The following is a 20,174-nucleotide window of genomic DNA, read 5'->3' on the forward strand; positions in this document are numbered from 1 at the left end:
CTGGCGCGTGATGCGTCGTTTTCTCTGAAGGTGCTGGGAACCGAGCAGAGCCATTCTGAAGGATGGACCTTGCCGGGACCCCCCATCTAGTGGGCAGTCGCGGTGGGGAACCAGCCCCACGGAGGCGGAGCGGCCCTAGGCAGACAGACTAAGGCAAGGGAGCCAGGCTAGGGTGTTTTGCAGATGGAAAGGGTTAAGCCGTTCCCAAGGCAACGGACCAGGAAGCGCGCAAGACGTCAGCGGAGAGTTCGTAGGTCAGCTTCGCGTTAAAAGCTCCCAAGGGCCACGGGGCACCTGGCCAATAGAAAGGGCGCCTCGGCGTCACGTGACAGGCGGCCCGCAGCTTTGCCCTCCAGAGCACGTGGGAAGGTTTTTTTTTTTTTTTTTTAACCCCCCCTTGTTCCTTTTGCGCGGGCTCGGCCACGGGGTCGTTCTCGCGAGAGGTGCGACTGCTCTCGCGAGAGTGAGTGGGCGGCGTGGGGAGGCGGCGGCGGTGGCGTCTCAGGCCGGGGCGGGCGAGGGAGGCGCCGCTGCGCTGCGGCTCGCGCCACCGGGCGTTGCGGGCCGTGACGGGCGGGTGACATGCCCGGGAGCTGAGAGGCTGCGCCTCCGGGTGAGCGGGGCGGGGGAGCGGGGAGCCAGCGGGCCGGGTCCAGACTGCGGCCGGGCGCTGTGGCCTCGCTGCGGTGGGGCGCGGGCGGGAGGAGGACGGTGCACTTTGTCCGCAGCAGCATCCTTCGCTGTCAGCGCCCGAACCCGGGTCCCGGCGCTGCCCGAACCTCAGGTGCGGCTGTTTGCATCGCTGTCACGCCGCCCCCAGGCTGGCCAAGCAACCGGACTGCGCTACCAGATAGAAAATGTTCTGGCTAAAATCACAGTGACAGTCCAATCTAAAGCCCTGGTATGGCTTGGTGACAGTCCGTTCACTTTGCTTACCCTCTTAAAAAAAAAAAAAAACCTATCAGTTGGAGGTGGCTTAGCTTCAGGCATTAAGGCGTTTATTGGGTGGTGAGCAATACCGCTGAGACACCTCGCTAATGGCCTTGACGCATCCTGGAATTAATATTCGCAGTTCTTTTTAGCTTTGTAATTTTTCAGTTGCTTCTAGAACGCCTGTTTCCTTTGCTTCTTCCCACCTTGTTAGCGGTGTTATTTATGTTGAGACTCAAATTTCTTAGGTATGAAAATACTTAGAACATAGAGTATTCAGGGAAGATGGAGTATTTATTTAATGCAAAGATGATTTTGTTTCAATGTCTAAGCTTTTTTTTTTTTATTTTGTAAATGGCAGCCGAGAGCCTGCTATGACTGATGTCATTTCAGATAGTGCCACTTAATCTTTCAAAATACATGAGCACTTTTCAAGGAATATTCTGGTTATTCATACTTGATGTGTTCTTCAGGAAGAACTGTGAGCCATGGGTTGACAGTGAATTGAGCAATTAGTTCTGCTGTCAGTAACTGACTTATGAGACATAAAGGGATCCTAGGGGGAAGAAGCGGGTTCGCAAGCTGAGCTGCGATGGATGCTCAACTGCTCTTCTCAATGGATCTGAAAAGGAATTTGCCGTATACCCTGTGGCCAGTGGTTTTTCTCAGTTGTTGACTATACACACTGCAGTCAAGGCCCCAGAACTACAGTGAGAGATTTTTCTAGCCTTTTCTAGCCTCTACATTCCGGGGCTAAGTCTAGAAGCAGAAGAAATCCTCTGGGAGGAAAGATGGTACTTTTTACTTTAATTCCAAAGATTGAGTATCTGGGGAAGGAACTCTATCAATGCAAATCGTAATGTAGCAGGTTGTTTAAAGGGGAATTTCCAGTCCTAAGTAGGGAAGCCTTAGCCACACACGAAGATGTGAAAAACTTAGGTGAATGGGTAAAGGAAGATAACAGAAGTTGCCTCCCATTCGTCTTGGCACAGAGAAAGGCTATTTTGTCGCTAGTCTATGCTGCCAGGCCTTCCAACTTGGAGGGCAATGGTTGCTCTGTCTCATGCTTGAAAAGCAATCAGGGTAACTTATTTAATATATTATTTATTACTTATTTAACTTAATTACTTATGGAGACTGTTTTTTGATTGTTTGCTTTTTTTTTTTTGTGAAGTGGACCAAGTAGTTAAAAAAAAAAATGAAGCTACTCCGAGTGTTTGAGGCAGGGTAGGAAACTCTTAAGGGCCTAGCTGGAGTGTTAGTTGAGAGTATCCAGACTGGCACTGTTAGCACAGGGGAAAAGTGCTTTACAATTTTAAAAGCAAGTGGGGCAGATCCATATATTTCCTTTTTTTTTTTTTTTTTTGCTCATCCTTACAGAAAGAAATGAAAAGAACTCCTTGGAGCTAAGCATTTGGAGTGTATGGATTACTGACAAGACGTGTCAGAAGGAGAAACAGCAATTTTGTATTAGCCACTGCCTTACTTGGTGTTTTTTTCTTTGACCTTCCTTAATGGCTTGAGGATTATTTGGCTGCAAGAATCAAAAAGCCATTTGAATTAGCTTACTTGAAAAAGGCATTTGTCATACCGTTGGAGCATTGCCTCTAAGGCCCAGTTGTGATTCCAGCTCAGTGGCCTGGGGACCAGAAAGTCTTCAGGTTGAAACTCATCAGATTTTCTCTTCGTTCTCTACCACTGGTTGCCTGCCCTATTCAGATTGTTAAACACTGTCCTTTTCTTGAACCACTTGGCTTTTGTGTCTCTGGTTTGCCAGAGTCCACATCTGATCCACCTCCACTTGCATCATGGTTCTGAGCAGATCTCTTCAAGTCTCAGTTCTAAATGTCTCTGTGTGGAGAGAATGTTGTTGTTAGCTTTCCTCGTTGGTTGTGGGTGGAGTAGGAAGATGAGGAGAGGGGATGGATGGTGGGGATATAGGCATGCCTGGTAGCTTTTAGGACTTCAGCTTTTAGGGAAGGCCTATAGGCCAGGTGGATGCTGGTACCTTTGGTGTACTGTAGTATCTCAGGGTTTTGAGTTTTTCCCCTTAAGCAGTGCATTGCACCTGTCTCAGCTAGGTAGGGATGTAACTGGATTCAGAGGTCCCTTTTCAGGACAGGTTCTCTAAGTTTGTAAGGTTGGACAGGTTACTTTAAATACTTTGACAGTTGTAGTGATAGCATGAGAATTGTGCATTCACATATGTGAAGCAATTTAATTCTAGCATTTTTCTCCTCAGTCTTAGAGCATATGTAGAGTTGTTTCTTAAAAATATCTACTGTCTGTGATTTAGATTCCATGTAGTTGTGGTTCCCCACTTTTTTCTTTTTATTTGTCCCAAACCATTAATGGTGATTATCCCTTTAGGTTCTTGGTTAATCTTAGATTCTCTCCTACTCTCTTGGTCAGCTTTAAACTCCAAATATATGGATGACTGAGTGTAACATTTCCAGGTTTGATATTAACTAAACCTGTCTAATTAGTTGCTTTTTGGGTAGTACTATACTGATGCAAAGCACCATCTTCCAATTATTGCATAATTGGTGAAGGCTCCACCTTTTTTCTGATTTTCTAAATTGGAAATCTTAACTTCGTATTTCGCATTTGTTACTTTTAATAATTCCTTTAATTATATCTTGTCAATGAATAGCCTCTGTGTAGGCTTATTGGGTTTCTCGTCTGAGCCAAGCACCACACCTTTTGCAGAACAGATCCATTCACGTAGTTTTGCTCCAGGCAGCCCGGGGCAGAGTCTTCCTACGTCAGTGCTTTTCAGCAATGTACTGCTAGCGTCCAGGAGATGCAGGTGCTCCTAATAAAGAGAAGTTTGTTCTCCGGGCTAAAATTCTAACACGCTTTTGTTTAGAAACTTTCTTGTAGAGCGTTATGCGTAATATTAAGAACCTGACTTTATGGTCCTGACAGTATGGTTTTAGTTTGTGTATTTTCTTTTTGAAGTTGTATTTGCAGTTGCTGTTAGGGGAATTTGAAGACAGTAACAAAGAGTTCATATTCAGTGTCTGTCATCGGAGTCCATGCTGATACTTGAAATACCAGTGACTGGCTGGGTTCAGACATACTTTAGAAGAGAGACCAAACCTGGAATGTGGTAGAAAGACCAGTGACATTTTATTATGGCTGTTCAAGAAAACAGATAGGGGTTAACCTCAAACAGCTCCTGCTTAGGTGACCTGCTCTTCATTGGATGATGTCACTTGTTAGCACATGCCCCTCAAATTCATGTGCTTGAAATTTCCCTTCACCTTACAGTTTGTTCAGCTCAGTAAATAAAGGTTTCGGTTTTGATAAGGCCTTTGAGGAAGGTTGAGAGATAACTCTTGAGTGAGTGCAAGGTCAAGACACTTGGGCACACGGGTCTTAACTACTGTTACTTAGCACTTTGGGAATGGCAGTTGAATGTTGATAGTACTTAGAGTTAACCCAGGCCATAAACTTGGATGCTTTTAATTGTAATGCAAAGCACCGCAGTCTCAAGTGCTAAAGTTAGCTTTGCTCCACCAGGTAAGTGTAATGACCTTTGGAGAGTTGATTTTCACAGCTGAGTAGGTGCTGCTGGCATCCAGTGGACAGCAGATCCACCATACACAAAGCCTGGCCAGTAGCGCTAGGAAGAGAATTTTATGAAGGCAAGAACACAGTGTATCTTGTACATGGAAGAATGGGTTGACTTAGGAGTAAAGAGCCAGAAACGATCAGAAAGCAAGTGTCTTAGTCATTGTTAGGAATGCTCATTCTTCTTAATATAACTGGCTATTGTTTTGGAGAGCAGTTAGGATAGCTGTGGTATTTTTAGATTTAGTAAGTCAAGCAGCAGGTCTGCACTGAAGAGAGGAGCCAGCATTTGAAGGGTGAGCCTTAGCCTCATCTCTGCCGTGAGAGGATGACACCGGCCTGTATCCCACTGCTCATTATTAGTGTTGATTCTGTTTTGCTTCCTAGTGGCCGCTGTAGGGTTTGTAGCTTTAGCTCAGCACAGGCTTCGCACAGAACGTTTCCATACATAACGTAGACATCTAATGATTGGCTTTAACTGCTAACCCGCCACATCTTTGTTCTCTCTGTCATGCATTTCACTTCGGAGTCTAATCAATTGCTTTTTAAAAGTTCTTTCTTAAAAGCGACTATGAAGAATATTCTTATATCAGCGTTGTGTTACCATCTCAGGCATTCATTGTTACTTTGGTAGGTCCAGGTTCCATCTGTTACTGTTTTTGTTTGCTTGAAGAAATTCTTTTCATAGTTACATGATCAGCTTGTGATGAACCCTCAGCTCTGATTAGTGAAAAGAAATTTATTTTGTCTTAATTTTTGAAAGATATTTTTTAGCATGTGTGGCTGTTAACGCTTTTTCGTCTTTGACTTGTTAGCACTGACGGTCTTGGCTGGCTTCAGGCTGCCTAGCTGTCGGGAGTGCTGGCGTCCTCTCTCTGCATTAGGGACTCGCCCCTTGCTGATTGCCTGCATTTCATTTCAAACAATCTGGTTGTGTTTCACTTTAGTGGTTTTTAAAAATGTTTTTCTTCTTAATATTTATTGGATTTTCTTGGAGCTGTCACTGTTTTTATCAGATTTGGTACATTCTGGACCAGTTCTGGACCATTTTGCCTTCCTTTTTTTGGTTCTGTACCCCAGATGACTTTTGGACTCCATGTGTACACGTATGTGTGTGCGCACACACACACACACACACACACACACATATGTAATGGCATTTTAATTGTATTTTAATAAGTAAAGACTGAAGATCTGAGAGTAAAGCTGTCCCACTGGTCAGCCTTACAGACCAGATTATGGTAACACCAGTAGCCACAATGACACACACCTTTAATCCTAGTAACCACAGCAACACACACCTTAGATCCCAGTAGCCATAATGTCACACACCTTTAATACCATAGAAGTTGGGTGGTGCATGGCTTTAATCCCAGCCCAGAGAGGAATATAAGATGGGGGGGGGGGGAAGCTCTCAGACACAGTATTATTGTGAGATTCCTGGAGGAAGGATTGCCTTTTCAGAACGAGGTCAAGGTAAGAGCCAGTGACTGACTGGCTATTTTGCTTTTTGGATCTTCAGGTTGAACCCCACTTTCTGACCCTGTGTTTTTATTAATTATGCTACCTGTGCGCACACACACACACATACACACACTATGCTTAATAAATTCTGATACTCTGGGATTGCTTGTTTTTTAATTCCCTGTTTTGCTTTGATAGTTTGTATTCTATTATTTACAATTTCACTTTGGTGTTCAATCTGCTGTTACTACATCTAGCATGTTTTTCATTTTAGAAATGCTTCCCTCATCTTTAATGTTTTTATTAATACAGGAATTATACAGAGTGTCCCAACAATTTTGTGCACAAATATAATGTATTAACCATATTCACCCCATTACCTTATTATGTGTGTTCTCCTCCTACTCCAGTGATTCCCTTCTACTTTCCAATTTGTCTCTTTCTACTTTGATGAGTTGTTTTGTTTTTTGGTGACCCAGTGAATCTCAGGGTTGCTTAGACAGTATAGGTGAGGGGTTATTTACAGGGCCATAGAACACCTCACTAGTGACTACACCACCAAAGGAAGCCTCCTTCACTTCCTCAGCAACTGTTAACTGTTTATGGATTTTGGTGGTGGGGAGGTCTCATGGAGCTCTACTCTATAGCTACTTTTAACTGCCTATAAATACAGACAGATGTTAATGAGCCCAGTCTTCTATGGGTCTTGTATAGGTGATTACAGCTGCTTTGAGTTCAGGAGTGCCATGCCAAGTCATGCAGGGAACACAGCATCCCACCCTATCCCTCTGTTGATGGTCCCTGAACTAGAGGGATGATACAGGTCTCCCGAGCCTTCACTAGCCAGTTAGTTATTCTCATCACTGTTCGTGTTTTAGTCTGCATTTTACCACTGCCCATTGCAAAAAGAACTGGTCTGATCAAAGTTGACAGCAGCATTGATCTGCGGAGCTAAACATAGTAATTTAGAAGATAATTTGGTGGGCATCTTATTCCGTAAATCTACAGCTGTAGTTACTTTACTAGCGCCTGTGACCTCCCAGCCATGGGAACCTTTTACCAGTTTATAGTACCAGAGTGAATTCCCTTTTGTTCTAATTAGAAAGTCATTGGTTATTCCTGTAATTTGCTCCTGTTGCATCAGTGGGCACATCTTGCCTGGCAGGTTAGTAATGTAGTCCAGATGAGTAAGCCAGTTGATGACAGTCTAACCCAGATGCATCGTGCTTTCCATCACTGTGAGGGCTGCCCAGCAGGGAGGAAGCCTCTATGTCAGTTCCTGTGATCAGACTATGTGGTGTCTTCAGTAATAACATCTACTGTCTAGCTCTGGTGGACAGCCACCAGCAGTGGAAATTGCTTGTATTGTTTTGGGGGCCTTAGGGACCTCCCTGACTAACAGCTCATAAGGAGGTATCCTTATGATACCCCCCCCCCACCCCCCCGGCCCTGGACTTTGATAACCTGTGCAGGCTACCTCTTCATACTTAGGTTTGTTTTCCTTTTTAAGCTAGCTCACCAACTATGATGCATATATATGGCTTTTCATAATCCCTGGTTTTGGTTGACTTCTCACCTCTTCCACTCTTCCGTTTCCCCACCCACTCTATCTGCTTAATCTACCTACCTGCAGGTTCCCCTGCAGGGTTCTTGCCTTCTTAGAAGTTCTCTTTTAGTCTTTGATATCTAGTGTTTCTTCCTTTATCACGATCGTGTTTTCCTCACCCTTGTATGTGTGGAACACAGTGTCAGGATTCTGTGGAGGAATGTATATTAAAAGGGGATTTATTAGAGTGGCTTCCATGCTGTAGGCTAGCTAGTCCAACAGTGGCTGTCTCTTAATGGAAAGGCTCAAAATCTGCTAGTTGTTCAATCCATGATGTTCAGTGTATTGGCTGGTCTTCAGTCCGTGCTGGAATCCTGTAGAGTTAGGTTCTTCATACCAGTGAGGAATGCCTCAGCAGCAGGATAGATGAACTTGTCAGCAAGAGTGACGGCAATAGCTTTCTTCCATGTCCTTTTATGCAGGCTACCATAAGAAGGTGTAGCCCAGATTTAGGGTGGTTCTCCTGTCCTCACATGATCTGGATTTAAGATGGGTCTTCTGTCATAGACCATGTATTGGGGTTACATTTGTTGCAGTCCAGACACAATGGGTTCATACGTTCTAGGGTAGGGATGTGTGGATTAGAAATGTTAGGCAGAATAGACAGAGCTACAAAGAAATACAGAGACATAGGATAGTACCCGGAGGACAACTCAATGAATACTGAATCTGCCTGTGTTTATTTTCTATATGTTTATACACCCCAATTCAGAGTGAGAGAAGAAGGCAAAAAGACAGCTTTAACATGACACAAAGGCAACCAGAACAGTTAATTGCTTCAGTATTTGAGACATCAAGCTGCTATTTCCTGAGTTAAGCATTCTAGTTTTTTGGGAAGTATATGCAGTGAATACAGCTTAGACCAAGTATCCTGTAGGCAGTCACTCCCTATGTCAAACCTTCTATTTTAAAGAAGGAGCAGGAATAGGCTTGAAGTCTTTGACCTTTGGTCAGGGTGGAGCAGATCCACCTCTTTGGGCCGTCTTAATGTCTAAAACACCAAGTAAACACACCCTCATTCAGGATATCTTGGTTGTAGCCACACCTATTGTCAACTTCTTTGAAAGAGTAAAAAATCTCAAACTCTCTGACCTTCAGTCAAGGTGAAACAATGTTGTAAGAGGGACCCCTTGTTTGTTTCCTGGCCGCCTGGCTGCTCAGACTCGAAATAATCACACAGAAACTATATTATTTAAATCACTGCTTGGCCCATTAGCTCTAGCTTCTTATTTGCTAACTCTTACATCTTAATTTAACCCATCTCCATTAATCTGTGCATCACCACGAGGTCGTGGCCTACCGGCAAAGTTACAGCGTCTATCTCCAGCCGCTCCATGGCTTCTCTCTGACTCTGCCCTCTTTCTTGCAGCATTCAGCCTAGCTTTTCCTGCCTTACTAAGTTCTATCTTGCTATAGGCCAAGCCAGTTTCTTTATTCATTAAACAGTAAAAGCAGCACATAGACAGAGCAAGACTCAAATCTGTGGGTTCCCACTGTCTTCTCACTTCAAATGACCCAAACAACAAGAAAATCCCTCACAGGTGGCCCAGCTGCTTGGGTCTTCACTGATTCTAGATGTAGTCAAGTTGACAACCAAGATCACCCATCACACACCATTACACTGTGACTTCACAGTCTTTCTGCTCCGATTCTCATTGTTATTTTTTTCAGTGTATTGCTTCTAGGTCTACACTTGTCCTTTTTCTCCCAGTTAGTGTCAGATTTTCCTCCTTTGCATGTTCATCTTTTGTCTGCCCACAGTTGAGTTTTTTTTTCCCACAGTTGAGTTTTTCTTGATGTGCACTTTTCCAGAGAGCTGGCTCTTGCCTGATGAGCCACAATAAGGGCGTTTTGTTTTCCCTACTTTGCTCAGTGAGTGAACTATTCCAACCTTGTTTGGTCGTACATACTGCTTGGTACACTGCTCTCCGGTTAATTCCCCAACCTCAGGTGCACAGTCTGTTTTTAGCTAAAAGTTCTAGGGAAACCCTCCTTCAGCCCTCTGGAGCTCCTGCTGTCTTTGCATTCTCCCTTTAACACTCCGTCCCGTAATATGAATGTTTGTTTGCAAAACTCACTGTGACTGCCAGACTTTGCTATCCTGTGTTGTGACCTGGAAGTAGCTGGCAAGCAGTGTTTCCTTTCTGAGGTATCAGTCACACCCTGCATTGCTGTTGTCTGATGTTTTGTGTGTATGTTATACTGTTTTGTTGTAGTTTGATGGAAAGTTAATTTTTAACACTTGGTCATTTGTTATGTGTTAAAGTACATTTATTACGTATTTCAAATGAGATTTATTTTTTGAGAGTCTTGCCTAGACCAGCCTTGACCTCTTAGTCCTGCCTCAGCCCTGAACCTAAGATTACATGTGTGTGCAATCATAAGATTACTTTTTATTTAGCAACTGTTTGAATCCTGCCATGTTCAGATTTGAGTTCACAAAATAGATGTATGCAAACAATGGCACCTGAAAATTAAAGGACAAACCACTTGGAAGAATAAAGGAGATGTTGAAGGTTGGGAAAGGGACAGGGAAAGATGAGAGAAGAGTCAAGCTTTCCTCGGAGAGAGATCCTTGAAGATGCATGAAGAATGAGTGCAGATTAGCTGAGTGGGTGAGTGGGTTTTGAACATGACATAGCACAGATTGGTTATTTATTAGTTGTGATCAACAGTATGGATTGAGAGCAAGTTGTGGTTGACTCTATGACCTTGGTTTTCTGACTTTTAATGAAATAGATTGGAGAGTGTTTAGAGAAATTGTATTCGGGTTTTAAGCATACCTTTTTTTTTTTTCCATCCGAGATAGAGTTTCTCTGTGTAGTCCTGACTATCCTGGAACTCCCTCTATAGACTAGGGTGACCTCGAACTCAGACACATCTGCCTCTGCATTGGAGTGCTATGATTAAAGCTGTGCCCCCCCCCCCCCCACCAGGCTTAACAGTACTCATTTTTATAGTAACTATGCGTAGTCTGTTTTGTGTTGCTGTAACAAGATACTTAAGTTATTTCTGGAGAGAATAGATTTATTTAGCTCACAGATTTAGAGACTCAAAGCCCCAGATTGAGTAGCTCCACTTTTTCAACCTCTAGTCAAGGCTTTCTAGATAAATCACAACATAGTAGATGATATCATGGCCCAAGTTTGTGCTGGAGGTAGAGATTGAGTGGTGGGACTGGAAGCCGGACAACTGGAAGGAGATGCCGTCTAACAGCTCGTGGGTGCTTAATCTAGTCCCATGGGAGCCAGAACTGCCATGGAGCAACAACAATTTATTTGTGAAGGCTGTGCCTCCAGGGCCTAGAGGTCCCCGGAGCCCCAGCTCTTTAATGTTCCACTGTCTACCCTTCTCATGACCAACTCTAGGACGTGGTCCTCTAGGGGCAGGCCATGTCCACAGCCTAGCAGAGATGCTTGCTTGTAAATGTCTAGTAGAACATTTAGATAAGAGGATTTGAAACTGAAGCATAGGACGGAACTGAAACTCTAAATTAGGAACTTAATTGTGTCGTTTAAACCACAGATAAAGTATCTTTGGAAAACTAAAAAGGAAGAAAACCAATGAGGACAAGGATTAAAGGAAAAAAATAATATTGACGAAACTGGATCTTCTAAGTGTGTGGCTTTAGAAACAATCTGATGCCGTGCGGTGGTGGCGCACGCCTTTAATCCCAGCACTCGGGAGGCAGAGGCAGAGGCAGGCGGATCTCTGTGAGTTCGAGACCAGCCTGGTCTACAAGAGCTAGTTCCAGGACAGGCTCTAAAGCTGCAGAGAAACCCTGTCTCGAAAAACCAAAAAAAAAAAAAAAAAAATCTGATTTATAGGTCTTGATTTGAGAGCCAGTGAAGATTGTGAGTTGTGAGGTGTAGTTACTGGTGGGAAGGTGTTTTACGCCTGAGTCCTCTGATTATAAAAAGGTTGAGTTACAGGTGTATTGAGTTGAACAGTTCTTAAACTGGAGATGAAGTCGGAAGGCTTGAGAAGTTGCGGGTTTTTTAATCATTAAAGAATTTATGTGCATCTAGAAAATATAATTATCCATGATAAAACCCCTATAGTAGCCTGCCTACTATTTTACACTGGGTGGGATAATGCATGCATGCTGGAACTGGCCTTATTTTATTTGATAATTTTTTTATCTTCTCATAAAATCAGATGGTATTTTATAACATTAAAAAAGTTCTTGTTATCAGTTTCTGGAACTGTTTTCAAGATGTTTCCTTTCCTAGGTTTGTGCAAATCATTTGCAGCATTCTGCAAATCTACTTCCTCATCATTTTCCACATCTGGATAATAAGCGAATTTATTTAAATCAGGGAACTTATAGATTATTTTTAGTTTTTATTTCTGGTTCACTGACCAGTCTTGCACTATTTTTGTGAGTTTTGTGGAAGCATGTATGCTGGGAGGTTTGAGATGTGAAGCTGCAGGATCAGAGGTTTAGATATTTGTTCAGCACCCTGCACTCTGTTCTGAGTTCTTTATAGTTGTTTCTCTAATTGTTTCTATGTCTCTTTATGAATTTTGTGATTTTTTTTCTTCTGGATATGTGTGTGTGTGGTTGTTTGTTGATGCACATTGCTTTTGTGTTGTTCCTTAAGAGATTTGTTAGCAGTGTTTTTATTTCCTGTTTCTTCCCTGAGCTCTAGCTATTCCACTTCTGGCTGTTGCGTTCTGCTAGGCTTCTCTCTCAGCTCTATCTTTTCAATTAATTTCCTCTTATTTCTTTACTGTATTGTGATTCCTTGATTAGAATTCTTTACTCATCCAGAATAGGTCATAAGCAGGTGTTAAGTGTTCAGCTTGTTATAACAGTATTTTATGGGAAGATGTTACATGTTTGCTTGGGCAGTTGTAAACTAGAATAATCCTCCCTTGCTGTTTTTCTTTGTCCTCCACCTGTCTTTGCAGTTCCAAAGTTTTTGTTTTATTTATTTTCCCCAGAAGAGTGCCATGTCATTCCATATGGATTCTCTCTTACATTGCACAGATATTCTTTTGGTAGGTATTTGACTTAAGTTAAATACAAAGCAGCATGTCTCTGTACTCCTTGCCATGATGATAATGGGCTAAATCTCAGGAACTGTAAGCAAGTGCTCAGTTAAATGCTTTCTTCTCAAAGAGTTGGCATGGCCATGGTGTCTCTTCGCAGCAGTAGAACAGTGACTGAGAGATGATGTGTGATATACACTCACACCTCAGTTTTATCTTTGTAGTGAAAGTATGGAAATAGAATATGAAATTAGCATTTTACTAAACTTTAGTCCTTTTAAAAATCTGGGGAGGGGGCTAGAATGAAGTTGTGCTGAAGTGACTGACTTAGAAACCTCAAATAGGCATGCCTTGAAGAGACTCGCTTAACTAACTGAAGATACTGAAATTTAATTTTTCTTATATAGCTATTGCTTTAAATTTTTGTTTTTATTTAGAATCCAGTTCTCAGCTTCTACCCTTTACTGTAATCAAACGTTTCCCCATGAGGCTTTGAGTCCAATAAGACCATTGTTTTATCACTGTCCTTAATGTATGCACGGGTAGACCTTAAATGAATGGACAGCATTCTGCACAGATATAGCACCTGGCTGGCTGCATAATGCTCTTAGTCGGTTGAAGTCCCCAAAAGTTTTTTACGAAAGCATCATTAAAAAGTTTAGTATTAGTTTGAGAGCTTTGTGTGTGAGGTATGTAATTCTGCCAGTCCCTTTCTGAACTAGGCATTGGTATACGCTCAAACTTCCAGATAAGGATTTTGGTTTTGTTCATCTGTAATTTTACAGTACATGTATAAATTTCACATTCTCACCTGTGTAGTGTTAAAACCTTCAGTTGCAGGGGTAGTAATACTTGCAGTGTTTAGTGTTGCTTCAGGGATAGATGAGTGGCTCTGGGCAACAGAAATGGATCCCTTCTTGTGACAGTGTACAGGTTTATAAATGTTTTCCCCACATAACATATATATGGTTGCTAAATGAGCTTTTAGGTCTCAGTACTTTTATGCATATTTTTCTTTAAATGCATGCATTTGAAGAAATTCTTTAGTATAAAATGCTTGCTTGAATCACAAAAATGAGTAAATAAGTTGTTTTCTTTTCATATGTCTCCTTTAGGTGTTTTGTGAATTTACTCTTCAGCGATTGCATACTGCAGTGATACAATTATGGCGGCTTTCCAGCCTTTCTGGAGCAGTCACATAAAGAATAAAGCATCTGTCCGGAAAGTAAGTCCACGGTATTAGGTTCCTTTCAGTGAAGGAAAAAATATGTCGGTTCTTTTCTAGTTTTTAAATGAAGCTCAACTTAACTTCTAACATTCAAATACTGCAAAGGTGAACGTGTGTGAAAACAGTGTTGTGAAGTCATGGTTGTAATGATGTTAGTCTCTAGAATCTTACTGCTCAGAGCACAAGCCTCCCATTTCTGCACAGACATTTTCCATCTGGATTTTTTTTTGAGTTAACTATCTTATATATCTTTATCACTACCTTAAAAGTGTATAAGAAATATTAACCACTCATTTATTCAGCATAATGCATTTGAGTGTCTATTGCTTGTCAGGACTATGCTAGATGTTGAGTAATTCATGAGGTAGTGAAAAGTTACTTTTCTTGTGTGTATGGTGCTGTGGATTGAACCCAAGGCCTTGAATGAGCAAATAAGTTGCTCTACCACTGAGCTGTGTTCCTAGCCCCCCTTCACATCCTCTTCCTACCTTTCACTTTTTATTTTGATATACGGTCTTAGTGCGTTAGCTAGGCTGACTTTGAAGTAGCTTTGTGCCAGACAGGCCTCGTTCGCCACTGCTCCTGCCTGTCCTCCCAGGTAGCGAGGAGTGCAAGCCTGTAGCAACAGGCTTGGCCATTAGTTCTCATCATTACTACTCCTCCTAAACCAGTTTACTTAGTCTGCATTCCGACTTTGGGTTTTGTGTTTGCTATAACTAGAGGAAGAAGGGAAGAAAGGAGATTAGAGGATGCTGTCTGGTGAGTCAGTTCCTGGACTTCAGCCTCTTCTTATGACCCTGTTGACCTTGCCCGCGAACAAGATCTTTGAGTTCATTAAGGTGTTTTCCTTGCTGTTCTAATTATATTTTGATGACTCTTCTCTCTTTTGAGAATGCTTATTCATCTAAGGTGAGGATGGGTAAAGGCCTTTTAATTACCAGTGTCAGCTTTCTGACCTTTATACTGTAAGATTGTCATATTCTATGGTAGCAAGTACATTGTTTACCCTCTCACATTTGGAATTTATTTGTATTTCTCTGAACTCAGGCTTTTACCTTGCGGTTTTATTTTTAGTGACTTCTGCCTAGAAATGCCATTTGCTCTAAGAATGTCATGAATTTATATTGATACTTCAAGCTCATATTTATATTTTTTCTTGTTTAGGTACACAGATTAGGGTGAAAACCTCCATTCATTAATGAAAACGAAACTGTTCATATTGGCAGTTTTAAGGTCTACTGAATAGTTGGAAAAAAACTCAGAACCATAAGCAACTCATGTGTTTTCTACTTGGATTCACCTTGTTAGCATCTTGCCATATCCACTCTCTTCCCTGTGCATACCTTATGTTTCCCTTAGTAATTGTGTGGAAAATGCCCTTAGGACCTTGCTTTATGTGTTTTATTTATGCTCCTAAGAAAACTGTTTGTCTGAAACTGCATCTGACATTTAGTCTGATGTATTCCCCCCAGTCGTCTCAGATGCCCTCATAACTTTTTCCTGTTTCTTACCTAGGGTCTGCTCAAGGTTTCTCACATACTGCATTTGAGTATTTTTATTACCACCATTTTAGGCCATTCCAGTGGTGTAGATTTTTTTTCTCATGATACCACATGAGAAAAACAGCCAGTAAAATACCCCAAGTTAGTTTTCAGTGTAATTCTGTTCATCTGGAATACCTCAAAGGCTTTGTTTTCTTCTTTGCTATCAGGTTAGAAGAAGCATATCATTGATGTTTTTGAGGAAGTGGTCAGGATTGTAACCATATGCTTTCTCTAGTATAAATGCAGAATAACTTTAAGTGTTTAGTAAGGAAACTATGTCATGATAGTTTGAGAAATGTGTCTCCCCAAAGCTTTTAACCCAGTAGATTTAGAATACATTGATAATTCTTTCCAAATCAGTTAATTACATTGAGAGTTACAAAGAAGATTTTCTAATGGAATCAGTTTGTCTATATTTGTCAACCAGTGATCATAGGTAAAGAAGCATGCTGTATAACTGAATGCAGGAGTTACGATGCATTATCATTTCTGTTCTTTTTAATGCTCTGATTATTCCAGGGTTAGCCTGGGATGGCTGATACACTGACTTCTGTATTCTTTTGAAATTGCCCTATTAGTCTGTGAACACTTCCCTGTTGTCTGGCACAGTTAGATGGTGTAGCTTTTTTGTATGTTTGTTCTCTGTCTGTGATCTGGAACCAGACATATTTTTGAGGCACTCTGGTTATTTTAATTGATGATTGGTATTTAAAAACCAAAATCTGTATATGGGATCTGCTCATTGCTACTTGGGGGTCATTGCTTCCAAGCCCCTTCAGTGGAAAAGGTTACATATATAAAGAAACATGGGCTCATGTTAATAGGTGAGATTGAAATTTAACGTTACATACTTTTTTCTTGAATAGTACTATCTCTTAAATTATAGATTTGTATTTAATACATTTTTCATAGTTAGCAGCTATTTGTTGACTTCATGTAAAATGTGAGGAGAAAAAGTGAATGGAATATAGTTTCCATGATTTGGAAACTATATTCAATGGGTAGAAAAAATAAACATATGAGTATTATAATCATAATATGTTATGACATAGATCAAGTGACTTTAATCTGAAAACAGTATAGGAAAAACTTAGACTAAGGGATGGGGGAGATCTTCAGTCGTGGCATGGGTAGCGTTTCTGTAGGTCAGGACTGCAGAGTAAGGCGTTCCCATAGACCAGAAGAGCAGGTCGCACCTGGAGGTGGGGCAAGTGGTGCTGCCTTTCCGTCTGACTCTGTCCTCTTTCCTCCTTGGGTCCTTTGCATTTGTGACAACTTCCTTTCCCAGACATGAGTCTCTTCTCTTATTTTCTTCATCCAGCTGCCTTAAGACCTGGAAAATCTTATTTTTAGCTACTATCGTTTTCTTTATCTCTAAACGGAAGAATCATTGGTATTGGTATGCCATTCTAGTTCCTTTATCTCACACATTATATGAATTGTTTCTGTTACGCTAGTGATTTGGAAATAAAATACGTGATTTGTTAATTTTAGTGTAAGGAAAGTGTAAGTGAATCTGGAGCGGAAGACCTGTGTGGTCTTCGAGTAACTTGACTGTTTTTCTTAGATGAGCTGGGTCTGTCAAATAATATCAAAAAATGTCAAATGAGTTAATTGAAGAATGAGTAACTCTGTTAAACTCAGTAACTTAGCTCTCTTCCATATCTTAGAATTAAGTTGTCTTGTTTATTTATTCCCCAGAGCTTCAGTGAAGATGTGTTCCAGTCTGTAAAGTCTTTATTACAGAGTGAGAAGGAGCTGTGCAGTGTATCCGGAGGAGAGTGTTTAAACCAGGATGAACATGCCCAGTTCACTGAGGTTTGCACATGACTTTTTGAACCCTTTCCCAGTCAAGCACAGTATGTTTTCATGCACCTTTGTAGGACTGTAGCGTCTTTTAAAAAAAAAAAAAAGTACATAATCCTAACATAGGTATTGGGAGACTGTTGGTTTCTTTGAGGGTGTGACCTGGTATGTTGACCATGCTCCACTGCATGCCTCATACCTAAGAGTATTTGGGGAACACAAATTGGACCTGATTTTTTTTTTTAAGAGAACACAGAGTTGGGTGGGAAGGGGGGTAGCGGTTAATCTGGAATAAGTTGGCGGATGAATATGATCAAAATACACTGGGTGAAATTCTTAAATAATTGATAAAAATGTGATTTAAAACTAAGTGTATGTTTTAAATCATAGCTAACATCATTGGCTGTTATCAGCCTGTTTGTAAGTGCAGAGGTGTTAATGGCCTCCTTGGGCAGGTAGAGCTAATTCAGTGGCTGCAACTTTTATACTAAGTTTTTTTTTTGTCCTGAAACATAAAAAATACACTTATTTCATGTAGTCACTTTTTTAGTTCTTTCCTTGACTGTTTCAGAGCTTTGATTGAAAGTATAAAGTAGGAAGTTTGTCTTTGGAATTAAGATACTTACCACTTGGGAATGGGATGAATATATTGTTTATATATTTTATCTTTCTCATCTGTTTATCTGCAATAGCCCATGTTTTTATCTGTTTGAATTTATTGTTATTAAAAGGAGTAATATTTTTTCTTTTGATTTTTGAGACATGGTTTCTCTGTGTAGTTTTGGAACCTATCCTGGCACTTGCTCTGTAGACCAAGCTGGCCTCGAACTCACAGAGATCTGCCTGTCTCTGCCTCCCAAGTGCTGGGATTACAGGTGTGCACCACCACCGCCCAGCGAAAGAGTGATATTCTTTAAAACATCTATATACCACCATCACATCCATACTACAAATTAAGAAATATGGTATTGGGAGCTAAGACTATAGCTTGAGGATAGATCATTTTCTTAGCATGTACAGAGACTAGGTTTAGTATCTATGATCAAAAAAGTAATATTCAGTCTTCACAGCTGAAAATTGGTACTCAGACTTAGAACTGTCCTTTTGGAAATGAGTGTTCTTTTTTTGGAGGGGGATTTTCAAGATAGAGTTTCTCTGTGTAACAGTCCTGGAACTCATTTTGTAGACCTGACCAACCCTGCCTGGCTGAAATGAGGTTTCTAATAAACTTTGTTTTCTTGGTTGGTGGTGGGAGGTTCCTATTCCTGAGGGATTCTTTACCTGATGTTCCCTAGAAAGAAGAGTGAACCTGTTAGGTCAAGAGTGTTCTGCCACCTGAATCTTCCCATTGTCGACTAGCTAATTATGTCACTGATTTATCTTCTTTGCCTCCCTCTTGCACTTTATCTTAGTAGGGCTGAGCCATTCTTAATTCACTCAGTTGTTGCCATGTGTGATAAGTCTCCCTTCCACTCAGTTTTGGAGCCCGTATTCCCCGCTTGTTCACATGACCATGTTTCCAGCCTGTTCCTTCATGAGGTCTTCCCTGTCACCCAGAGGTAGCAGACTCCCTTTGTATCTCCAGGACCCAATGGCAGCTTTTTTTTCTTTTGTGTTCAACAAGAAAACTTGAAAGAATAGAAGAGATTTCCGTCCCACTTTAGGGTATGGATATCTCAAATACCTGAGTTTTGTTTTCTTTTTTTTTTTTTTTTCCTGTTCCCAGTGTACTGGTTCATGTTAAGCCAAGTATTTCCGAATACCAAGTACTGTTGCAACTTGGCAGTGGCTGAGTTAAAATTTTGTTGTTGTCGTTTAAGCTTTCCTACAGGTATATATTATATATCACATCTGTTTCCCTATACTGTTTTCCATACCTTCTCTTCCTACATCCCTTCTCTGTTAATCCGTGTCTCTCTAGACAATTTTACTTCTCCTTTCATTTAATACGCAAATGCATATTTTTATGTGATTGTATAAAACCTAGGAAGATAAATACCTGTTTGAAAAAAGGAAAGAAATAAGTGCCTATGTTTTAGGGAGAGAAACTATATTGCCTGGAAATGTTACGAGAAACAGGCGTCTGTAGGATAACAGTTCGCCAGATGCCCAGAGCGATGCCCAGAAGGTGCTAACACTCCACTGGATTAGCAGCCATAGTCCATGAGAGGAAAGTGTCAGGGCAGCTTTAGTCTCTGAGTCTTCTGAGTCTTCCGAAAGGAGTCAGGGAAGTCAGTGTAGTTTTACATCTCAACCATCCCACTTCTCCCCAATACGCTAGTTGCAATTATTTAAATATTTCTAGAGACAGCACTTATTTGGTAGATAATTCACAATTTTTTTCCGAAAGGAAAGGTGCTAGTATGATGACAAGGACATAAATATACACTTAAAAATTGCTTTTCAGTCTGTATTCTTTGTAGACAAATTGGAGTACTGAGAATTTAAAAAAAAGTGAATGTTGTTTGTCCCGTGAGTTAGGAAGAAGAGAACAGAGGACAGCAGCGAGGAAATGAGGTCATAGGAGACTTCCCAGTTAACCACTGCTAGCTAGTTTCATACATTGCCTTTCAGTATTATTTTTCATGTTTATGTTTTTTAAGAATAAGGAACAAGTTATGTGCATATTATGTATTTTTTGTAATTTGTTCTTTTTACTTAATAATATATTTCCTCATGTCATTAGAAAATGTATAGAAATCTGATGTCTGTGACCTTGTGTTGGCAGTAGCTGGAGGGTGCTGAAGGGAGTGTTGGGAGAATCACACCCAATGATGAAGGAGCCTGAGGATCTACACAAGGAAGGTCTCTCTGAGAAGGCTCCTGGAGGAAGAACTTGTAGGATGAAGAGGAGCCAGGCCTAGAAGTGCCTGAGGAAGAGAGTTATATCAGGGGGTACAGCGGCGAGAGCTTTAAGCAGTCATGTACAGGACATGTCTTAGACCTAGAAAAGGGGTCCATGGGTTTGAATGAAAATGAGGGCAGCTTGAAGGCATCCACTAACAACACTTGGAAGCATGGACAA

General features: G+C 41.2%; 1 protein-coding gene across 4 annotated transcripts in view; it reads left to right on the forward strand.

Moving 5' to 3' along the window:
• The first annotated feature begins 495 nt into the window (after nt 1-495).
• Akap11 (A-kinase anchoring protein 11) overlaps nt 496-20,174 on the forward strand; it is a 44,995-nt gene continuing 25,316 nt past the window's right edge. For 3 of the 4 annotated variants that reach the window (XM_038309869.1, XM_038309872.1, XM_038309873.1), the window contains exons 1-3: nt 496-613; nt 13,687-13,796; nt 17,045-17,161. In XM_038309869.1, coding sequence (XP_038165797.1) covers nt 13,737-13,796; nt 17,045-17,161 — 177 coding nt within the window. In that variant the 5' untranslated portion in view covers nt 496-613; nt 13,687-13,736. Of the gene's footprint in view, nt 614-12,465; nt 12,581-13,686; nt 13,797-17,044; nt 17,162-20,174 lie in introns of those variants that run through there. The other variant, XM_038309870.1, reaches the window with a different exon arrangement.

Source organism: Arvicola amphibius, chromosome 13 (genome assembly GCF_903992535.2).
Source record: "Arvicola amphibius chromosome 13, mArvAmp1.2, whole genome shotgun sequence".
NCBI classification, from domain to species: domain Eukaryota; kingdom Metazoa; phylum Chordata; class Mammalia; order Rodentia; family Cricetidae; genus Arvicola; species Arvicola amphibius.